Genomic DNA, 22,320 nt, shown 5'->3' on the forward strand with positions numbered 1-22,320 from the left:
AGCTAGTGTTTGTGCTATTATTATGTCCCATGTTGAGTACAAACCCAGGAATGGCTCACTGAGTTGAGAAATTTTCACTTCTGCCTGTGTGAGTTTTAAAAACAGGACTAATTCTTTTCTTGAGACAAAGATGTGAACAAAACCTTCCCTCCACAGAAATGGCTGAAAACAGTTGAGGTTGCTACAGTTCTGAATGTGGGCATGACTCCTTTCCATAGAAATAAAATGACTTGCAATACAAGCAACATGCCAGTCTCAATTCTGTACATTAGGGCTATTTTTCCCCAAATGGATTTCCTCTAGCGGGTGAAATAGAGACATCTGTATCTCCCTTGCTTATATTCCCGAGATATACTGCTATCCTTTATCTGTGTGTGTGTGTGGGGGCACAGAGGGTGCCACCCAGTGAAGTGTGGCCTGTGGCTTGGTCCTGTGGGTGTGGGCAGCCTTGCCCTCACAGGACTCTTGAATTACTTCATGTGGTTCAGGTAAGATCACTTGCATGTAGGAGCTCTAAAGCGTGTCTTAGGTGGTATCCCATAATCATGGCTACAATCTACTGTAGGCCCTTTCTTGATTAGGAAGTCAGCGAAAAGCAGAGGCCCACCGAGGAGGAGATGTGGTACTTCTCAGTGTCTCATGATGGAGCCGAGGGACTGCTTTGGTCAAAAGTATCAGTTTTATCACTCTGCTTTCAGTGGTATAGAAATATGACACAAACTGGGTAACTTATAGAAACTGACATGTATTCTATTTAGCACTGTAGGAGCTGAAGGCCCAAGCGAGGAGCTGCACCGCATCTGCTGAGAGCTTGCTCTGCAGCTCACACTAGGCATCCTCTAGCTGTGTGTTCTCGGCGTGACAGGCAAAGCGGGTTTCTGGGACCTCCCTTATGATCTAATGACCTCTCCTAAGGCCACGCTTCCTCAGGCTATGACTTTAAAGGTAAGAATTTTACCATGTGAATTTTGAGGTGACGCAGTCGGACCATGTGTGTCCAGGAGTGGTCTCTGGACTTTTGGCCACGGCGTGTATTCAGATTTTCTTCTTAGGAGATTTGGAATCAAGAGTCCTGGGGAACAGGAACTGTGATCTATTTGGCATTGATGGCAGGTTAATGAGAGGAAGGACCACAAACTCCCCAGCTTCTTTTCACAGACTCTTCCATTTTCTACTGAAAACTCACTGATTTCAGATGGTTTTTTCTTAGGTACTGCTTCCTGCTATTCATATTTCTATGAATAGCTCTGCTAGCCAATGGCAGCTCAGCATCAAGCCAGGTGGCACCAAATTCTGTGATGTCTGGAGGCTCTCCTTGCAACCCCCACCCCACCCCGACAGAGTGCAGAGGCCATTCTGTTGAGTGATAGTTGTATGTGAAGAAAACATTGTGTGTCTATAAGTGTACCACCTTCACACCATTACAAGTGACATAGTCAGCAACAGGAAGCATTTATGCTCTTCACAATCGAATTATGGAAACATCTCTAGTGAGGTGACAGGGCGGTTGGGAGGGGTTATGCTCCAAGACAACGCTAAGTTTTGCAAATCGACTTCCATTCTTTTGGAAAAGTGCCAAGTACTCGTTTGGTTTATAGGCAGGAGAGGTCTAATTATGCCTAGTTGCACATGAGGACTGAACATTGATTTTCATCTTGAAGGTGAGACAGTAGTATTTCTTTTTGATATACACTGAAAGAATAAATGGTAGTCTAAAACAGTGCTCTCAACCCGTGGGTCGTGACCCCTTTGAGGGTAAAAGGACCCTTCCACAGGAATCCCCTAAGACCATTGGAAAACACAGATATTTATATTATGACTCATAACAGTGCCAAAATTACAGTTATGAAGTAGCAATGAAAATAACTTCCACAAACCACAAGAAACACAAGAAGAATGAAGACCAAAATGTGGACATTTCATTCCTTCTTAAAAGGGGGAACAAAATATCCACGGAAGGAGTTGCAGAGACTAACTATGGAGCAGAGACTGAAGGAAGGATAATCCAGCCTGATATAGCTGTTTCCTGAGAGGCTCTGACAGTGCCTGACTAATACAGAAGTAGAGGCTCACAGCCATCCACTGAACTGAATATAGGGTCCCCAATGGAGGAGTTAGAGAAAGGACCAAAGGAGTTGAAGGGTTTGCAGCCCCTTAGGACGAACAACAATATGAACTAACTAGTACCCCCAGAGCTCCCAGGGACTCAACCACCAACCAAGGAGTGCACATGGTGGGACTGATTGTTCTGGCAGCATGTGTATAGCAGAGGATGGCCAAGTTGGTCATCAATGGGAGGAGAGGCCCTTGGCCTTGTGAAGGTTCTGTGCCCCAGTGTAGGGGAATGCCAGGGCCAGTAAGTGGGAGAGGGTAGGGTGGCAAGCAGGGGAGGGGGGAGGCAACAGGGGTTTGTTCTTGTTGTTTTTTTGTTTTTTGTTTTGTTGGGGAAACTAGGAAAGGAGAAATCACATGACATGTAAATAAAGAAAATATCTAATAAAAAAAAAAATTAAAAAGAAACTAACTTTATGGTTGGGGGTGAGCCCAGCAGTAAGAACTGCATTTAAGGGCACAGCAGCAGGCAGGCTGAGACTCAGGCTGGCAGCTCAAGCCCTTGCTGTTCCCTTCCTTATGCTGTAAGTTTTATTTTCGAAACTTAAGTTATCTGTATGGGAGCTGAAGTCCTTTATCTCCAAATAGCTTTTCCACAGAAGAGACAAGTATAATATCACAAGAATGCTGAGAGGGGTTGGGAAGTAAAAACACTCAAGGGTGTGTGTGTTAATGCCTCTTTAGGAGATGCCAGCGATTGGCTTCAGGCTTCCAGCTCCCATCCATGCCCATAGGGGTGTGTGTGAATGCCCTGCGCTTTTACTGTATTTATAGTGTGAGGTGAGAGCCCACAGGAAGAGGGGCAACATTATGAGAGAAATGGGTTCTCTTGTTTCCTTTTGATTTGTGAAAGATGTATGGGGAAACAGATTTCAAGCTATGCAATCAACAGCATGCTCTTGACCCTAGCCTCAAACTCTGTATGAGTAGTTATATTATCTTTTTCCTTCTTTGACCCTACCGAGTGATCAAGCTAGAGTACATTTGATCAAGTGAGAACTGAAAACAAACACAACGTGGCATCTTCTCCCTGAATAACTTCAGAAGGGCAGGTCACCAACCGGAGACAAGCATGGTGCCAAGCGGCAGATCCTCACCCGCAAAGGTGCAGTTTCCCGAAGTGCACGACCTCCCTCCGCCAGCCCTGGGTGGTCCCTGCGTAGTAGGTGCTGCTCGGGTGGTGCTCAGTGGAGCATAAGGAGCTGATGAGGCTGCTGCTGTGGTAGCAGAGAGGTAGTAGCAGGTGCCAGGTGGCTCCAAAGTCCCTTGAGAACTCCAGTCTGACAGGATCAGCAGATGAGCTATCAGTGGAGCAGCCAACATTAATCTTGGGAAGAAAGGAAACATGATGCAGATTACCTCAGAGCAACGTACCCGCACACTGGCCATGCTCCTCATCCCTGAGGAGGGTCTGACTGAGATATGTCACTCTGGAAGATCTGTTCCCTAAATGACATCATATATTACCTTTAAATTATATATTCTTCATAAAGAGCCCTAAAAAGGCCATATAAAAGCCATTTTCTCTCATGTTATAAGAAACAGAAAATGAACAAAGGGAAGGTTGAGATAATTCCAAATTTAACTTTGGCCCATTTTTTTTTTTTATTGTCAAGTCAATAAAATTATAATGAAGAATGTTTACTTAATCCCAGCTCTTAGCTTCCTCATCAGTCTGTGCAGTAACACCTGCTTTCTTTATGGCACTTTATAAATAATTCCAAAAGGTTTTAACTTGGAGAATCTTCAATACATGTTCAATATAAAAATAAAATAGAATACAGTCATTGCTATTTTTCCCTCACATCAGGGTAGATTTTCAAAAGTTCTATTTAAGATGGAAAGAATTTTGACATAGCATATATGGTGAAGTGACAGTTACAGTTACAAAAACCAACCTTCCCTTTGTACATGCATGTATTCTTGTATACACACATGTGGTGTGTGGTAAGAAACCTACAATCTACTTTGTAATTTCCGGTATGTAACATAGTCACATAGTAGCCCACATGTTGGACACTAGATATGTAGGTTCTTTGTGCAATTCAATGGCAAATTTGTAACCTTTGACTTTTGCTTTTCTCCCCCTCCCTCCTTCCTTCCTTCTTCCCTTCCCCTCCCTCCTTCCCCCTCTCCTTCCTTTCCTTCTCCCCTCTCTCCTTTCTTCCCTCCCTTTCTCCTTCCCTCTCTGTCTCCTTCCTTTCCTTCCCTCCTTCCTCTCTCTCTCCCCCTCCCTCCTTCCCTCTCTCTCTCCTCCCTCCTTCCCTCTTTCTCTTCCTTCCCTCCCTCCCTCCCTCCTTCCCTCTCTCCTTTCTTTCCTTCCCTCCCTCCTTTCCCCTCTCCTTCCTTTTCTTCTCCCCTCTCTCCTTTCTTCCCTCCCTTTCTCCTTCCCTCTATGTCTCCTTCCTTTCCTTCCCTCCTTCCCTCTCTCTCTCCCCCTCCCTCCTCCCCCCCTCTCTCCTCCCTCCCTCCTTCCCTCTTTCTCTTCCGTCCCTCCCTCCCTTCTTCCTTCCTTCTCTCTCCTTCCTTTCCAGATGAGGTCCTTCCTGCTACATGCAGGTGGCTCTTTCTGTACAGAGCTCACCCTTCCAATGTGGATGAACATTGTCTTACTATCATGCTACTTGTAGTAAATGATTGTTTACTATTCAGTGAGTGGAAGTGGAAGAACATGGAGAACGGTGAATGGACGTATTTACCCTTTTACCTTCCAATGAGTAAACAATTGGAACTTGATGAACTTTTTAACTCTAGGCACTAATTTCTACCCGAGTTCCCAAAAGAGACAAAAGTACTCTTATTTAAAAGTACTCTTATTCTAGTATTTAAACCATAAAGTTAGGAAATAAAACAAAGTCAGAGATCAGAAAAATGTTACTTGCTACTTAGAACACTGGCACAAGACGCCTTTGATTCTGTGGATTTTATGCAAGTGTTTTCAATATGAAAGTGTTTTATTATGAATTTACTTTCTTGAATATGTAAGGAATGCATGAAATCTCAACTACACATAGTATATCTAAGATTGTAAAAATAGTGTGCCAGTGTTTTATCAGAGCAGCAGATAAAGATCCTATTAGTATGCTGGCCCCTTACAGACCAGAGTTAGACTGACCTAGGTCCTAATGCATTCTCATTTTATATAAAAACTGTGAGAATAACAAGGCCACAGTAGCATTCCTTCACATTTTTCTAATTTTAAAGTAGTTATTTCAACACTTATTGTACTAGTTAGGACAAAACTATGTTATAAGCAACTTTATTTCTGAAATGAACATTGGTCTGATAATAATAATAGTGAGTTATGACACAAGCCTTCATGACCTTAAGAGGAAGTTGCAGGCAGCAAAGACTTCCTTCTTCTGAAGTTTTGGTCACTATAAAGTTAAAGCAGAGCCAATACCTCAAATTGAATGATGGTGTTCTCGTTCACACTTAGGTCTCGTGTGGTAATGGAGTGCTCGCCAACTTCATTTGAAACAAACACCATGGCCGAATCTTCCTCGCTGGTTATCAAGAGAGCAACAAAGACACTGTTTAGGCAAACATTCCCCCTGATTTGTATGAAGCAACAGTTTTACTTTTAGCTTTTCAGTTAAATACTTACGGAGCCCCCTTTGAAGAATACGGGCAGTAAAGACCAATATTTCCACCCGGATAGAAAAACCAATTGTCTTCCCTGGGCCCAAAGTCGAACGTGTCCAGCAGCATCACAGGGTTGTTCAAATTGTTTCCATCAATAATAAAGTCATCAATGATCCAGATTTCTTCTTTCTTACCTGAGACAGTTTGGGATAAATCAAGTTTTTCCAAAGAAGATCAGATTTGTTCATCGAAAGAAAGCAAATGGCAGGAAAAACTGACAACAGTTTCAACATATGCTTTTCATGCAAAACTCACAAGCCTCATGGCCGTGCATTCACAGCGATCAGAGTGTGAAGAAAATAGGCTTGTAAGCATATGAAATGACACAGCACAGAGCAGCCGCTGTGATCTCAGGAAGCTGAGATGAGCAGCTTGTGAGTACATGCTGTCCTGCCAGTCAGTGTAGTGCTGTGGACCCTTCTCCAGCAGTGTGGTGTTGGGGGATGTGTAAGACATCTGTCTGTGAGGCTGGCAGCCCGGGGCTTAGAACTGAGGTACATTACCTAGTCAAGGGGTGACTGGTAGCTTTTAAAAGTCAACCATGGTATCAGTGCTGTGAGATACAATACTATATTTCTTTTCTTAATGCTCTTGTAACCTTCCAAGTGTTTAAAGATAGGTATAGTGTAGACAAGAAGGCCAGGAGCTAGACTGCTTTTGAAAAGCACCGTTGGGATTGAACTTGAAGAAACCATGCTGCGATGGTTCATGTCAGCTATCAACTTGAAAGGTCTGGAATCACCTGGGTGGTTGTCCTCTGGGAATGCCTATAGGGAACTATCTCAATTAGGCTGCTGTGGGAAGACCCGCTCACTACGGGTGGGTGCTATTCCCAACATGGGAACTCTGGACCATTTAACTGGAGATGGTAACTCTGCTTGACTGTGGATGCATTGGGACCATCCATCTGTCTCAGTCCCCTGTACCTTCCACAGATGTTACTTTTTAGTGCAGGTCTTACAATGCATAAGAACAGATTTGTAAATAGGAGCCTGTGGCAATAACCCACTTTGTGAATGGACCACCCACCTCTGTCTCTCTTCACTCCTATCATGGCCCTAATCCTAGTATCTTTCCTTCATTGTCTTGGCTTGGAAGTGTTTGATGAACACAGAAGAAAAAAATGAACCATGAGCCCATCATCTTCTGGATTCTGAAACTGGGTGTATTTCTTTTTCAGGTTTTTGTTTGATCCTCATATAAGATCCACATATATAAAAATCACGTAAATAAATAATATTTTTATATTATATACATTTTATATTATTTCATGCTATTTTATACCATCTCATACACATGAAAACATTTACGCAAAAAATCTACCATGATCTTATCTATCTTACAACATGTTGAAATTTTATTTTCTACTTGTTATAAAAGAAATATATGGGTTAGAGTTTAGAGCTAAAAATACCATTTTCATATCTGTTTCTGTTACTCCTGCTTACTATGGTATACTTGTACTTATTTAGACAGTTAGATGCATGTTCTGGAAAAGTCTGCCCCTTTAGATTCAACATTAGTAGAACTATAAGAAGTAATCAAAGTTAGAAATTTGAAAACTTTTCTTTTTTTCTTTCCTTCTCTCTTTCTTTCCTTATCTCTTTCTTTCTTTCTTTCTTTCTTTTTTTTTGGCTTTTTGAGACAGAGTTTCTCTGTGTAGCCCTGGCTGTCCTGGAACTCACTTTGTAGACCAGACTGGCCTCGAACTCAGAAATCCGCCTGTCTCTGCCTCCCAAGTGCTGGGATTAAAGGCATGTGCCACCACTGCCCAGCTTGAAAACTTTTCTGTAAATGTGAAATGCTGTTAAATGCTATTTGCTTTTTGTGTAATATGACCAGTGAGTATGACAAGGATGTAAATTGGCCTAAATTCCTTTTACTTTTTCATAAAAATCTGTTTCACTAATGAAATGCCATTTAGAAGAATGGTGCATCCTAAATAAATTCAACAACATAGAGTTGTTATTGGTGAGTAGCTAATGGTAATAATGGATTATTAAAAACAAAACAAACAAATAAAAAAACAGAGTGAAACAAAAGGCCTAAGTTCTGTGGCTCACATCTGTAATCCTGGCAACTGGGAGGCCGAGGCAAGATGGTCTTGAATTCAAAACTGTTCTGAGCTATGTAGTGAGCTTTAGGCTAGCCTGAGAACAGAGGGCAAGATGTCTCAGCCAAACCCAAATGACTACAAACTAAACCAAGAATTTATCAGTCTGCTACGACAAAGGTGACAGAGACACAGACCATTGGCTCTTCTCTGAGAATTGTCAAAGGGGAGGCATGTAAAATGCGGGTGGCATATACAGCTGGTGTGCCTCTTGGGCAAGCCTTCTCCATGACAGAGAAACAGGAACATTAACATGCGGCCGTCAATGCTAGTCAAACAGAACACGAGCATTTTTACCATTGTTGTATGGTTGCCAGAGTCTGAATCTTGTAGTGTTGGTTTGGGCACTGTTTGGCAAGGGGACATTAATGAAAAGGATGCCGGTCGTTTGAGGGAAGTAGAACTCATCCATCAGGTGCCAGGTGATTCCGCCACTGACAGAGAACTGTAGAAGGATGGAGTGAGACCTCTCTGGGGTACCTAGGGAGAAGACAGCAGGGTATAAAGCACTGTGATGAGGACATAGCCAGCTCTGAGCTAATCCCGGGGGCATCATCAGAACATGAGACTTTCTGCTCCAAATGCTTCAGCGACAACTGAAAGTCACTGCAGGTTGAGCTTAGTATGAACATATATTTTAAAATATCCAAATGTAGACATTCTTTCTCTTCAAGAATTGTGTAGGACATAGATGCACACATGTGCCTGTTCTCCCTCCCTCCCTCTCTCTCTTTCTCTCTCTCTCTCTCTCCTCTATATCTAGGAGATATCAAATTAAAATTAAAACTTATTCATTCTGCTGACATCCATTTTGCAAAGGTTGAAACATATGAATGAAAGGAATATAAATAAAAATCATTTGAAAGTGTCTTATATCCATGGTGACATTATTTATAAAGAAAATTATTTAACTAGGTGTGAAAAGTCAGGGAGACAGAGTCGTGTTTTGGGGGGATTTACATCTATAAAGTTAACCCCATGGGTTGATAAATTAATAATTTTTAATTGAAAGTTCTGATCGCTGGAATGCAGTGGTGGAGGGGTTTGAGGATGCTGTGGTGAGTTTGCAGACCACAGTAACCCCATCTATATTAGCAGTTTACAACAGTGTCTCACCACTGTGGTAAGACAAACCTGTATTAAACACCATTGTACTGAACAGTGAAACTTAAGGGCCCTTGCAAGGCAACCTCTTTATGGAGGAGAGATTGTGCATGGGACAATGTTTTTTTTATAGAAAAATGATTCGTGCTGCAGGAACAGCTTACCTTTTGTTATAAACCGGAGAGAAAACTGGACATACATAGTATTGGTGCAATCTAGATCTCTGGAAATAAGCATTCTTAGTCCCTCCTGGAAACAAAGGGAAAGGAACCTTACTTCACTGGCAGAGTTCCTTTGATGCCATCTACTTACCTTGCATTAACTAGCTGAGTGATAATTACATAGATAGACATAACGATAGTTATGTATGGTGAGCAGCAACGTCCAGCTTAAAAGGAAAAGGGAGAGGTCTTCTCTTTCTCCCAACGATCTTCATTTTCCGTGTTTAAGCAACACAATGTCACTGTCCACTGCTAATTCAGACTTTTCTGTGTCTCTTACTACAAGTGGTGCAAAAGTGATGACCTCGTCCACTACTGGAGTTTTTAAAATGTCTCCTTTGATCACAGCACGTTGTAGAAGAAGGGAGGAGGGAAAAGATTAAAAAGAAAATGTGCAGAGCTTTCCTGCTGGAGGCCAAGAACTAATAGCTAACTTTTCCAAGGCTCCGAGGAGTCTTGGGAACTCATTGCTGCTTAGCCTGCCCTGCCAGCCCCAGGAGGCTCCCCTTCAGGCTGACACAACGCCCCAGTTGGCCAAGTTAAATAAGGCAGAAGGAAAGCAGGTCGCCCTGCCTAGACTGTAACCACTCATGCAGAGATGCCACACAAGGAGGAAAATGATCACATTAGCTTTAGTAATTTTTTCTGCTAATTAACTACTCTGGTTGCCTGGACTGGCCATCTCAGAAGGGCTTTTTTTCTTTTTGGTTCATAGATAGAGACAACTGTAGTGACAGCCACTGAGTTGCATTTCACTATGCAAACATTCCAAGGTCCAAACAGGCTTTCCTGCTGCGCAAAGTAATGTTTCCGTAGTTGGAGGCTATAATGCTATCAACTGATTTCCTAGTTATCAACTAACAAAGGACAAACATTGCACCTGCTAGGAAAAGTAAAATTTCCTCTACTTCATGTTTATTACAGACCACTGTCACGAACAGCTGCAATAGCAAACATATGTTTGAATGCTTATAATATGCTGGGTTTTAACAGACACTTTAGTAAGTATTCCCAAGAGAAAGATATTATGTTGCAAATGAGAGAGAGAGAGAGAGAGAGAGAGAGAGAGAGAGAGAGAGAGAGAGAGAGAGGAGAAGTGTCATTTTTAATTTGGATAAAAGGAAGAAATTTTGCATTTAGAATCCAAGAGGAAGTGGATATTCTAATAAAAAACATCACTCATTTATTCCCATCTCTTTATTATAATCATAAACTTCTGGGACTGAAGATAGCTATGAAAGGCTGTGTACCAATACATTTCCTTTTTCCTTCATGCCTAACAATTCATGACCTTAGCGCAGTGCGTAATCAATGCCTGTCTTTCATGTCTTGCTTGGTGTGTTCCCTCCCACCCCCCAACATATGCAAGCATAATACCTCAAGTTCTTTTCTAGCTCAGGGTCCCGTGGAAACTAGGGTTGTGAGCAAAGGTGGCATCCTCAGGCAGCTCAAAGATTCCACTAATAGATATTCTTTGCTTGCACCAAGATAAAGGATTATTACTCTTCCCCACTGGCTATGGACTATAAGCATGAGGCTGGTCTGTCTGAAGGGCATGCCTAGCCATTGTACAAGGACCGGCTTTACACTGGTCTGAAGGGCACGCTCAGACACTGTGCAAGGACCCACTTTACACTGTTTTTCCTAGGAGACTGGGTATGTTTTGTAACCTTTTTTCTTTTTTTTTAAGCAAATTTTCTTCTTCTTTTTTATTGGATATTTCCTTTATTTACATTTCAAATGTTATCCCCTTTCCCTGTTTCTCTCCCTCCTGGAAACACCCTATCACATCCTTCCTCCTCCTACTTCTATGAGGGTGTTCCTCCACCCACTCACCCACTTTCACCTCCCTGTCCTCTATTCCCCTACACTGGGGCATCTATTGAGCCTTCGTAGGACCAAGGACCTCTCCTCCTATTGATGCATGACAAGGCCATCCTCTGCTACATATGCAGCTGGAGCCATGTGTACTCCTTTGTTGATGGCTTAGTCCCTGGGAGTTCTGGGAGGTCTGGTTACAACCCCATGGGAAGACCAACCAGCCCCCCGCCCCCAGAACTCCCAGGCACTAAGCCATCAACAAAGGAGTACACACAGCTTTGTAATCTTTGACTCCCTCTTGCGCGCTGGCAGTACCAGCCCTCCACGCTGGCTTTAATGTGGTGGAGCTATCACCTACCATTGCTGCACAGGTACCAGTGCCCATCTCCTTCTTTCACCAGGTTCAGGGATCCATTTGAGCCCAGTATGAAAAATTCTTTTGTATCTAATAAGCTGTTTTAATCGCAGAGAATACTAATAAGCTGTTTTAACAGCAGAGAATACTCCTGAATCTGTACCATGAAGAGGGACTATCATTTCCTCTCTTCATGAAAGAACGCTTTTGTAGGTCAAACTTCAGCCTACTGCATAGGGCACACTGGGCTGTCTACATCTCGCAGAGCTGATGGATAATACATGTAAGGCACAATGCTTGACTGCTCTTGCATTTGCATGGCTGAAGGGAAAACAGAGCCTACGTGCCTTTCCTACTTGTAAGTCTTAAGGACTAGGGTACTTCTATTGCTTGAAAATTTATCAGGAGAAGACCTTTGAAGCAAACAAAGTTGCAAGGCTCCGTCTTTTGGTTTTGTCAGCTGCTTGGAATGGGGCAAATCAAGTTGTAGGTCATGGGCTCTCCAAGTTCTTAGGTAAGATTAATCCCTCTAGACCAGGGGTTTCCATGAGCCATCCCAGTGTCTCTGGTCCATCAGCACTCTTGGGGGCTTATAAACCTCTCAGGTCAGAAAGTATTTCTCTACTCATGCAAAACTTGAGGAGAATTTGGATTCAAGTAAGTATGCTAACTGGCGTCTATTAGCTAGAACTGAAATAGTTCCAGGGTGTCTAATGTTCTTAGTGCTTGCTCCGACTCATTAAGGTTATACAGAAACCCATGCAGACTTTCGTCAAGGACTTCATTTGCACACCTAGATTAGTCAATTTCTCCTTGCTGAGAGCGACAGGATGTGGCATGAATTCACACATGGAGAGGTGTCAGCTGAGCACAGAGTATCACTCGGCTGCTTAACACTTCACTAACCAGACATCTAGGGTAGACTATAAAGGTGTATTGACAATGTCTGAGAGTGCGAGTTCACGTGACTGAACTGCCTTTTTTTTTCTTAAAGTCACCTTTAAGTAAAGATTCTATTCCATTCCTGGCAGGAAGAAATTTACAAAAAAGGAATAACAAGCAATAACCACAACCACAACAACAACAAAAAAAAAAGAAAAAAAGAAAAGAAAAAAGAACAAAAGAAAAGATTTCATAAAATTATTTACAAATACTATAAGATAAAAATTCAGTAATATGAAATGCTCCCTTCTAGTAACCAAATTCTAAAGATTATGTACATATGTAATCTTATGTATTAACGCCAGCAGAAAGTAAGAAAAGTCTGATCTCCAAAGCAGAGGGAAAGTGTTACGTGCAAATGACTATCAAAAATGAGCATATTAGACACAGCAAGACCTTATCTCACGCATAAGATGGAAGTGGAGGTGAGGGAGGAAGAAAGAAATAGACACAGCAAGACCTTTTCTCACACGTAAGATGGAAGTGGAGGTGAGGGAGGAAGAAAGAAAAGAAAGAAAATCAATGTGCTTAATGAACAGGGTGTGCATGAGAAGGCTGCGGCTGGGCACGAAACAATAGAGAAAGAAGAGACCCAGAAGTGCACTGTGTTCAGCAGTGGGGCTCAGGGGACGAGTGGAGCATGAGGATTCTCAGCTTACCCCTTTAAAGATCAGAGATGTTCCGGATTTGATGGTTTCACCATTCAGATTCCCCCTCTCTGCCCCATATACTTCAGGCCAAAGGTCAGGATGTAAGTTCCCATTGAAATCATCTTTCAGAATGGAGGGAAGAGGAACAACAGGAACACAGAAGGGTCCACTGAAGCCCCGGTCACACCTACCAACAAGCAGGAGGAGAAGAAGCATCATTTATTATGGTGTCAACAAGCCAGTTTCACTGTGGTCCTACAAACAAGGAAAGCGGCCATTTATGAACTTACACACAGCGCCCCGAATCACAAATCCCTCGTCCCGAGCACATCCAAGGACAGCCTGAGGCCAGTACGACATTGTCAATAGCCCAGGAATCTGCTCCTACGGTGTAGTTGGCCTGAATCCATCTGAACCGAGTCCTGGGAGAACTAACCAAACACAAACAAACAAACAAAAACAAAACCCCATAATGTTGGTTTTCTAGGCAGTTTTGAAAGCATGGGTATCTGTTTTTCCCATGAAGCACCCTCTTCCACAGCTCAGTTCCCACCTCCTTTGAGATCCTATTATTTGCATACTAAGTAGTAAATGTTCTCTCCTCTCGTACCATTGAGAGGAGAACAGAACGAATGCTGGCCAAACATCCCCCCCCCCCCACTTCTCTCACAGGAAAGTCAACTTGTATGACACAGAAATGTTATCTGGACATAAATCATAATTTCTATTTTTGAAGTTCATGAAGAATTTTAGCGTTTGCTTTCAGCCTTCTACTAGTGTTAGGAACTAGGAAAAGGACTAAAGGTTTAACAGGAAAAATTGGAGCCTTACATAGAAACCCTAAATGGTTTCTGGTATATGGAGTCCTATTGTACTTGTGTTTTCTATGTTGATTCTCAACATGATGTCTCTAAAGCTAAGAAGTGCATACAGCTCCCTATTTTCTAGTGTGTATAAGTCTGCTGTTTGAAATACAGTAAGCACAATGACTAATCTTCATTGTCGACTTCCCAGGATTTAGAATCCCCCTGGGACACATCTCTGGGTGTATTTATGAGGGAGTGTCCAGAGAGATTTAACTGGAGAGGGAAGCTCCACCCAGATATGGGCAGGACCTTGGGTGGGGCCCTGACTAAGGAGAAAGCAGAACAGAGACATTGTCTTCTAGGGAGTCTCGGCTATGGATGCAGTGAGGTCATCTGCCATAAGGTCTCTGCCAGGATAGACTTTATCTTGGAACTATGATGCAAAATAAATCCTTCCTTAAATACCTTTTGTCAGGTGTGTTGTAAGAGCAGTGAGAAAGGCAAGAATACACTAGGTCTCAAGAGAACTTTCTCTAGAAGCAGAAGCAGCCTTGCCACACAACAGCAGCTGCTACGGAGGAACAGGCTGCACAGAAAAGACTTAGTTATTTGGAATAGAGACCAGGGTCCATCAAAGGCTGACTCTCAGTAGTGCCATTTCATGTAGAGTTGTTTCTCAGGACAGGATCTTCCTCAGTCTGAGGCACTGACAAGCATGGTGGTTTTAGATGAAAATTTAACGGCATCATTACTCTGCCCAACATTATGGTCACTCACCATGTGCATTGTCAAGTCTAAGCTACTGATGATGGTGGATGCAGCCCATCTACCTATGTCTTCTTCGTCAGTGCTAGCCTCTTTCTTCCTACGGCTTGCCTCACAATTATGCTTTGGTGTCACCAAATCCTTGAACTTCCTCCATCAACCCTTGCTATTTCTGGCGTCTGAGTTATGTTCTGCTTTATAACAGCAGGTATGATTGCCTATGATCCTCTTCTCTTGGATAAGCCCCACTCACATCACTCAGCAGAAATGTTAGCTCCTCCAGGAGTCTTACCTTCTCCCCTAGGCTGGTTGTCTAGGATTTTGTGCAGTATCTCTGTCATCATTTCATATGATATACAGGTACTTAGATGTGAGCAAGCCTAAGTAATAGTGTTGGGTTTAACACCGGTTTATTCATTAGGTATCAGGATACTAAAAATAAATAGGCATTCAATAAATGTATCAAAAGTGAATAAATGAGGTATAAGTGGGCATTGTTTTAGGCTTTGGGGGAGGTCCATGGAAAACTATGTTAGACAAATACTAACAAAAAATTAATAAAATATCTTATGCTTTCTTCCTATTTTTTTGGTTGCATGTCTCATCTGAACTATACAGAAAAAGATACCTCTGTAAGTATTTAACACAGAAAAAGACTTATTGCAGGGGAATGGACTCAGAGTGCATAGCAGAGCTGAAAATCCAACTAGGGAATGATGGCGTGAGGAAGTTACCACAAGAACAACTTCTGGAACACTGTAATTACATTTAAAAACAGCAATCCGAGGCCCCACGCACTAGGTTCCTCCCCAGGACATCCCTTGCACGATCACCCCAGCGAGCACTATTTCCAAGTGGGATCACTATTATTTTCAAATTAGGTGACAGAAACCCAACGTGAAGTCAAGTGCCGAGTCTCACTTGGAGGAGAGTGGAAGGTAGACTGTGACCCGCCTCCAGTTCTGGAATCTTTCCGATGTGTAAGTTGAACTCTCTGTGTAATGCACACAGCCAATGGTTGGAGGGACACACTCTTCGGTGACAAGATGCCAGTCCTTGCCGTTGTTCAGAGAGTACTGGAGCTGTATACTGTGGGTGCCACTGAAAGGCTTGCTGCAGCCCATGTTCATTTCAAACTGTAAGAAGCTTGATGCTGACACATGGAAGTCCCAGGTCTCAGCATAGCGAGGTTTTCCTACCAAGGACGCAGACAACAATGAGAACAAAGGTTTAACAGCAGTATTGGCTCCTATGATGCCTATGATTGCAAGCACATTGCCTACAGAAAACCCAATCATGGTTTGTGTTTAAGACCTCAGATTTGTATTGACTTTCTTCTCATATTTACTGTTTTTATATTGTCACTATGGAATCAGAAACATGGCAGACCATGAATCTGAAGAACTTTGCTACCTTAAGAAGGACTTACAGAGTCACAAACTTTCAATTTTGCCAACTGCACAATACAGGAATGTCTTCTGACATATTTCTCTGCCTTTAAGTTATCTTCCTCCTCCTCATGTTCCATGAAAGAAAGTTCCAGCAGGCCCAGGTGACCAGGTCATTTTGGAGGACGATACACACCCCGCCCTCCATCCCCAGACTCTTTCAGCAAAGGAAGTTAAGCACATGATTTTATAGTCGAAAATTTCTTTTGAGTTTTAGTTAATTTAGTCCTGTAGTTAATCAAATATCTTTCTGTTATATGGTAGCAATATATACCTATGTTTTCAGTGAATATAAGGGCGGTGTCCATAGAGAGGCAGTCAATATCAACTTGGCCTCCCTGGATTCGATACCAATTGGCTTGCAAGTCTATGGAGCCATCAAATTTGTCTTGAAATCCAGTTTGAGAGCTGTCATTCACTCCTATAAGGACATCATCCAATGCCCACTGGGCGGAATGCTTCCCTGCAATCAAATGAGCGGCAGCAGTTGGAGCAGGCTCATTACACAACAATATGAATATCTCTGTGACCATGATCTTAAATCAAATTGTCTGGAAATTGACAGTAAATTAACACACTTATATATTACACGTTGGCTACGTATGCCATGTGATCTTTTTTTACAAAGCCACCAGGAAAGTTGGAAAGAGCAGTGACTCACCATGCTGCGGCTGCCACCACCGGAAAGCCGTGGCAGGTGTCTTTGCTTCCCGAGGCAGGTCAATGGAAATGATCTGTGGCTCCAGGAATGACATGAAGTCCAACTCTCGCAGCAAATGCCAGAGTATCCCATTGTCATTGGAATACTGAACAACAATCCCTGAGTTACAAGACATAAATTCAATGACTAAGACTGTGTTCTCAGAGGCAAGGAACAGTATTTTTTAAACAGCAAAACTGTGGCAACTTCAGACTGTGTCTCAGAGAGGGAACACTCATCCATCTAACTTACAAGGCATGAATTAGTAGACTCAAAGGCCCATCAATCTCCTGACAGTTTCTAATGCGCTCACTCCCAGTAAATGGAGACAAGAAATACATAAGCTCCTTTAAAGACCACTCAGCTTTGTAGGAATGATGAGTGATCTGGCTAGGGAGCTGCTCCAGAGCATGCACTTGAAATTTAGACTCTAGCCTGAGAATCATAAAGTCTCAGGTCATTATTATTATATACTCCGAAGAAATATTTTAATTTTTCTGGCACAAGATGAGCTGTGCTGCTTACTGCTGAAGCAGTAGGCAGTGAGCTGTGCTTAGCAGGGAAGTCTGTTAGGTAGAGCACCCTTTAACCAGCACATCATACTCTGACAGACCTTGGTTAGTGAAACCTGAACAAGGCCAGATTATTCAAGAGTAAAGCAGCAAGACCCAGGCCTCTCCAATGTTGTGTCTCTTTCCTATTCTCTGTGCCACCCCTCCTTGTGCCTGTAGCATCTGTCTCCCCATCCCTACCCCTGTGACAAGGTGGCAAGATCTGGGGAGCTACACATTTGTGTGTAAGAGATGTCACATGCTACCCTTGCTGCTGCTTCTAGAAATGCTGTCATTTAAAGGGGGACAAAGGGAAAGGCTAATGATCAGTAAAGGAGAAAACTGCTATGAATAAGGTTGTGGATATATATATATATATATATATATATATATATATACACACATATGGATATATGTGTATGTCTGTGTATGGATGTTCTATATATATGGGTATTCTATATATATATGGATGGATATATTCATATATATATTCATGCAAGTATATATATGAATATATATCTGTGGGAGAAAGCAGAGTATATCTATCTAATGGCTTATTCTACAATTATTTGTAAATTGGTATTGAATATTCATAATCATAGTTGGGGGGCACTGACCTAGTTCTTAAGCATTTATAGAAATTATGCCCAGTAAAGCTCTATCTGTTGTATCTTTTATTACATTTTAACTCTTGAAAAATTATGAATTGTTTATGTTACATTTGACTTAAATATATATACACCTATTGACTAGAACTCTTCCATCCATCGTAATATTAAATAACGAAGTCTTAATTAGCATAAAGTTTTGAGAAATATTATGATGAAGAGCAAGCAGCTCAGTGCCAATTGGCAGTGTATGAGATTACGGGTACTCCTCCTGACAGGCGACAGTGCAGGAACAGTGACAAATCTGTGAAAAGCTAGAAATCTCAGAGACTCCTGTTTACAACAGAATTTGTCAAGTTCTGAGAGGAAGAGAAGGAATGAGAAGGAAGAGAACAGGCCGCCCCGGGTGAGCAGAACCACACACAGCTGAAGGAAGACAACAGGCCGCCCTGGGTGTGCTGAACCACACACGGCTGAAGGAAGACAACAGGCCGCCCTGGGTGTGCTGAACCACACACAGCTGAAGGAAGACAACAGGCCGCCCCGGGTGGGCAGAACCACACACAGCTGAAGGAAGAGAACAGGCCGCCCCGGGTGTGCTGAAGCACACACGGCTGCAGTGATGGAGAGTGAGAGGTGCTGCTGCTAAGAGAGAGGACACGTGCATGTCAGGAGAGCAGAGAGTCACATGATGTGGATCTGGGGTTTCCAGCCTTCAGCTGAGTCTGCCCAGGGGGCTGTCCAGCAAAAGTACTTACAGCAGCTCTCAGTGTTTATTCAAACTGTGTCCTATTACTTTCTAAAGGGTGATGTTGGATGTCTGAGGGTGTAGACACTTCAAAAATTTCATCTTCTGTGGCTATTGATTTGAATTTATGTAGTTTCTATTCTGTCAGATGAGTAATGGGAAGGAAATGGAGAGAATGAGATGGGGTACGGCAGCTGAGTAGGAGCAGCCCCTGTAGAAGGGGATTGAAGTTTCCCAAATGAAACATCATGGAAATACAGATCCCCCTGCATCATCTGAAAAGGTGTTCTCTATCTGCAGTAGTTTTAAAACTTGTTCACAACTTCACTGGTGCTTCTCTCCGTAGAAAGCGGAACTCAGGGCTGGAGAGATGGCTCAGCAGTTAAGAGCACTCGCTGCTCTTCCAGAGGTCCTGAGTTCAATTCCCAGCACCCACATGGTGGCTCACAACCATCAATCATAGGATCCGCTCCCCTCTTCTGTCATACAGGCATACATATACATAGAGCACTCCTATACATAAATAAGTAATTTTTTTTTTTAAAGTGGAAACTAAATCTCTTCCCTCTGAGTTCAGAGGGGTTTAATAACTTACAGAAGTTACCAGAATGTAATGAACAGAATGCGGTAGGAACCACGTGGTTTTTGAAATTTGGCCATTAAAATATAACATTGAGCCTGGAGTGGAGCTTGGCAGTGCAGGGCTCACTAAACCATGTGTGAGCTCTTTTTAGCAGTACAAAGGGAAACAGGAAAGGCTTTGGGGATTCCTCCTTCTGGATCTGTGGCTATGACAAAGCAGACATACATGTAAGAAGACATTCTAACAGTCTGTGGGCAGGGCTGGGAGATTGGAGAGAATCTGAACAAAGGCTCTGGCCTGTTCTGGAAACAGATCCCCCAGCCCTCAGCAGGATTCCCCAACCCCTGTCCCTGCCTTGACTGCAGCCTCATCAGAGACCCCGATCTAGAACCCATCAGCTGAGCAGGGTCTTCTCCTGCCTTGCTGGAGAATCACAAGGTAACACACATTTGTTGTTGTCAGGCACTTGGTCTTTATGATAACTTGTTATGCAGCATACCATCCCAATCCCCCTAAATCAGAATTTGCGTGTTAGCAGATGCAGATTCTGAAAGATTTGAGGTGTTCATCAGAACACGAGAGGCATGCTCAGGAGGTGTGTCTTCCATCTGGAGCTCGCTTTTGCCTTTTCCCTCATTCGTCTGTTCGGGAGAGTCGTGCCTCTCTAGTGCAGCAATGAGGTCTACAGAGATGGAACTTTAATTCTGAACTGTGATGAGGTGGGGGGGCCACCCAGACAAGTATGTGAGTGGAGGAGCACCAGGAGGAGAGCGGCAATATCCGTAGTTTATGCCAGTTGCTAAGCCTCATTAACTGTGTCATCTAAAGCATTGTACATTTGAATAAGCCAAGTCATTTTAGCACATCTACTGAGTGTTTAAAGCATGTAGAGCATTTATTTCTCTTTTTAAACCACGACTCCATCTGCATTCTGCCTAGTCTTATTGAAGACAGCCTAATTTTGACTTTAATTCCAAATATGTAAATTGATGCTTCAGCTTGAGTAAGGAAGGAATCTTCACTTTCATCACCGGCAAAGATTTGCTCAAGGATTTAGTCAGATTTACATGCTAACAACCAGGCTTCACTAAAAGGATGAGAAATGCCTATGGGATGCGAATTATATGGATAACACCAAGGCAAAGGAAATGGCTCAGGGCTAGCTGAGAACAAACTGCTTGTTCCTAAAGGGATCCCAAGGGGAACTAGCCCACAGTGCAAAGCCTGTAGCAAGTACAGAGTACGTTTTATGTCAATGGTAAGTATATGTTTCCCACAAAGCCTTTTTAACTCTTATATACAAATAGGGGCACAAATATGGAACTTTTGCAGCACTCAATTTCTGTTGGATTCCATTTATCAACTGTCATGTGCTTGCTGAGAGGTAGCCAGGCTCTTCACCGTCCCTATATGCTTACTTTCCATCTCAACAGTTTGTTTCTGTCTTTCTCTTGAAATCTAACATTTTCTTTTTTTACTTTTTCTTTATAGTTTACTACCCAAGGTTTTTTTTCTTTTTTCTTTTTCTTTTTTTAAATCTACACCTGGCTTGGCTGTTGGGTGGCCATTCATGCCATCCTGGCTGTTTCTCAGCCTACACATGGGACACTTTCTCTCTGCCACATGGCTGGCAACACTCAGCAGTTTGGAATGAGGACATCAGATAATCCATGAAGACAATGTAGTGCAACAAAGAAAACATTGTATTTTTATTTTGTTTTAAGGGGTATTTGTTACTGCAGCATAACCTAGCTCATTGTGACTGTTGGGTAGGTGGTAACATTGTGGTGCTATTTTATCTGCAGTACCCACAACATATCAGACTTAAAACAGACTGTATACATATCTGTAGAAGACATGAAGGAATGTAACATGGCCTATTAAAGTTTCTAGACTGCTCCCCAAGCAAAAGGATGATTTGCATAATTACTAGAGCAAAACTATTAAGACAGTCACAAGAAATCACTGAAACCTTTAGACAGGGATGATGCAGAGAAGATGATCAGTGTTAAGCAGAGCTCTTCATGGTCTGCTGACTAGCATGTACTGTTTGGTCCAGGGCACTGCCTGGCATGGTAACAAACTTAGATGGTAATGATGTAAAAACCAATGCTGTTTGAAGATGATACTTTTCGGGGAAGAACCATTGGAGAAGTCTGGATTTTTTTTTTTTTTTTTGCTAAGAACCAGTCACATGCAGGCAGGGCTCTTGAAAACACCTAGCATACCTACACAAATGTGGGAGCCACTTATATTTCAAGCTGCCCACTGAGTTTCTTTAAGCACCTTATAATTTGGGAGAGAAAAGTGGGAAGCAAAAGAGTGACTGAGAGTAGAGTTTAGGTCAGGAAAGGGAGAGTCAGTCATATGATGCCAAGGGCACACATCCTGGAGTTGGTGGTTCAAATCCTGGTTTGTCTACTTTCTATCTCTATGCCTGTGTAAGTTCCTGGGCCATTCTGCCTCCCTCTTTACTCCTCATAAACAGTTCCGAGACAGTAGTATCTATGGCAAATAGGTACTCCAAAAAGAACAAGGATTTTGTCCCCTCTAGAATGTCCAAGAGCAGAAGTAGAGTTTAATGTAAAATTCAAAAATTATCTGTACAAACAAGTTTAGTCTTCACACTGAATGTAAAAATCTCTACTATTGTTTTTCCCTCTCTTCAGGAGTTACAGAGAAGGAGAATTCACTAAAACCATTGCTTCTGCCTGGAGAGATGGCTGCTCTTCCAGAGGATCTGGGTTCAATTCCCAGCAACCACATGGTGGCTCACAACTGTCTGTAACTTCAGTTCCAGGGGATCTGGCTTCCACAAGCACCACAACACACGTGGTACACAGACATACATGCACAGACACCTCCTCAACATATAAACTGCAAAAACTAATTTACAAAAATGTAAGACATACTTCACTTACCCTCATTTCTAGCTCGTGGTTTGATGCATGTTATACCAGATGTTTTACTTCCAATTTGTATATAAAACTGAACAAGTCTGGGGGAATCAAGCAAACATACAAAGCAGTTTATTACAAACAAAAGAAAAATAAAATTCCTGTTATTCTCAAGTACTGTTTTATGTTTTATTAAGATTTATTGCATTATGAGAAAAGATACACGATTTCAATTTATCTGAATTTGTTAA

At 42.4% G+C, this 22,320-nt stretch overlaps 1 protein-coding gene across 2 annotated transcripts in view; it reads right to left on the minus strand.

Moving 5' to 3' along the window:
- The window catches only part of Reln (reelin), a 457,134-nt gene that overhangs the window by 74,571 nt on the left and 360,243 nt on the right, over positions 1-22,320 (minus strand). For both annotated transcript variants that reach the window (XM_031380095.1, XM_031380094.1), the window contains exons 31-41: positions 22,094-22,170; positions 16,644-16,802; positions 16,257-16,445; positions 15,456-15,729; positions 13,254-13,394; positions 12,973-13,150; positions 9,139-9,223; positions 8,168-8,350; positions 5,720-5,891; positions 5,516-5,618; positions 3,210-3,439 (exon numbers count right to left, since the gene is read on the minus strand). In XM_031380095.1, coding sequence (XP_031235955.1) covers positions 3,210-3,439; positions 5,516-5,618; positions 5,720-5,891; positions 8,168-8,350; positions 9,139-9,223; positions 12,973-13,150; positions 13,254-13,394; positions 15,456-15,729; positions 16,257-16,445; positions 16,644-16,802; positions 22,094-22,170 — 1,791 coding nt within the window. The remainder of the gene's footprint in view (positions 1-3,209; positions 3,440-5,515; positions 5,619-5,719; positions 5,892-8,167; positions 8,351-9,138; positions 9,224-12,972; positions 13,151-13,253; positions 13,395-15,455; positions 15,730-16,256; positions 16,446-16,643; positions 16,803-22,093; positions 22,171-22,320) is intronic.

The sequence above is a fragment of the Mastomys coucha genome, unplaced genomic scaffold (assembly GCF_008632895.1).
Source record: "Mastomys coucha isolate ucsf_1 unplaced genomic scaffold, UCSF_Mcou_1 pScaffold19, whole genome shotgun sequence".
NCBI classification, from domain to species: Eukaryota; Metazoa; Chordata; class Mammalia; order Rodentia; family Muridae; genus Mastomys; species Mastomys coucha.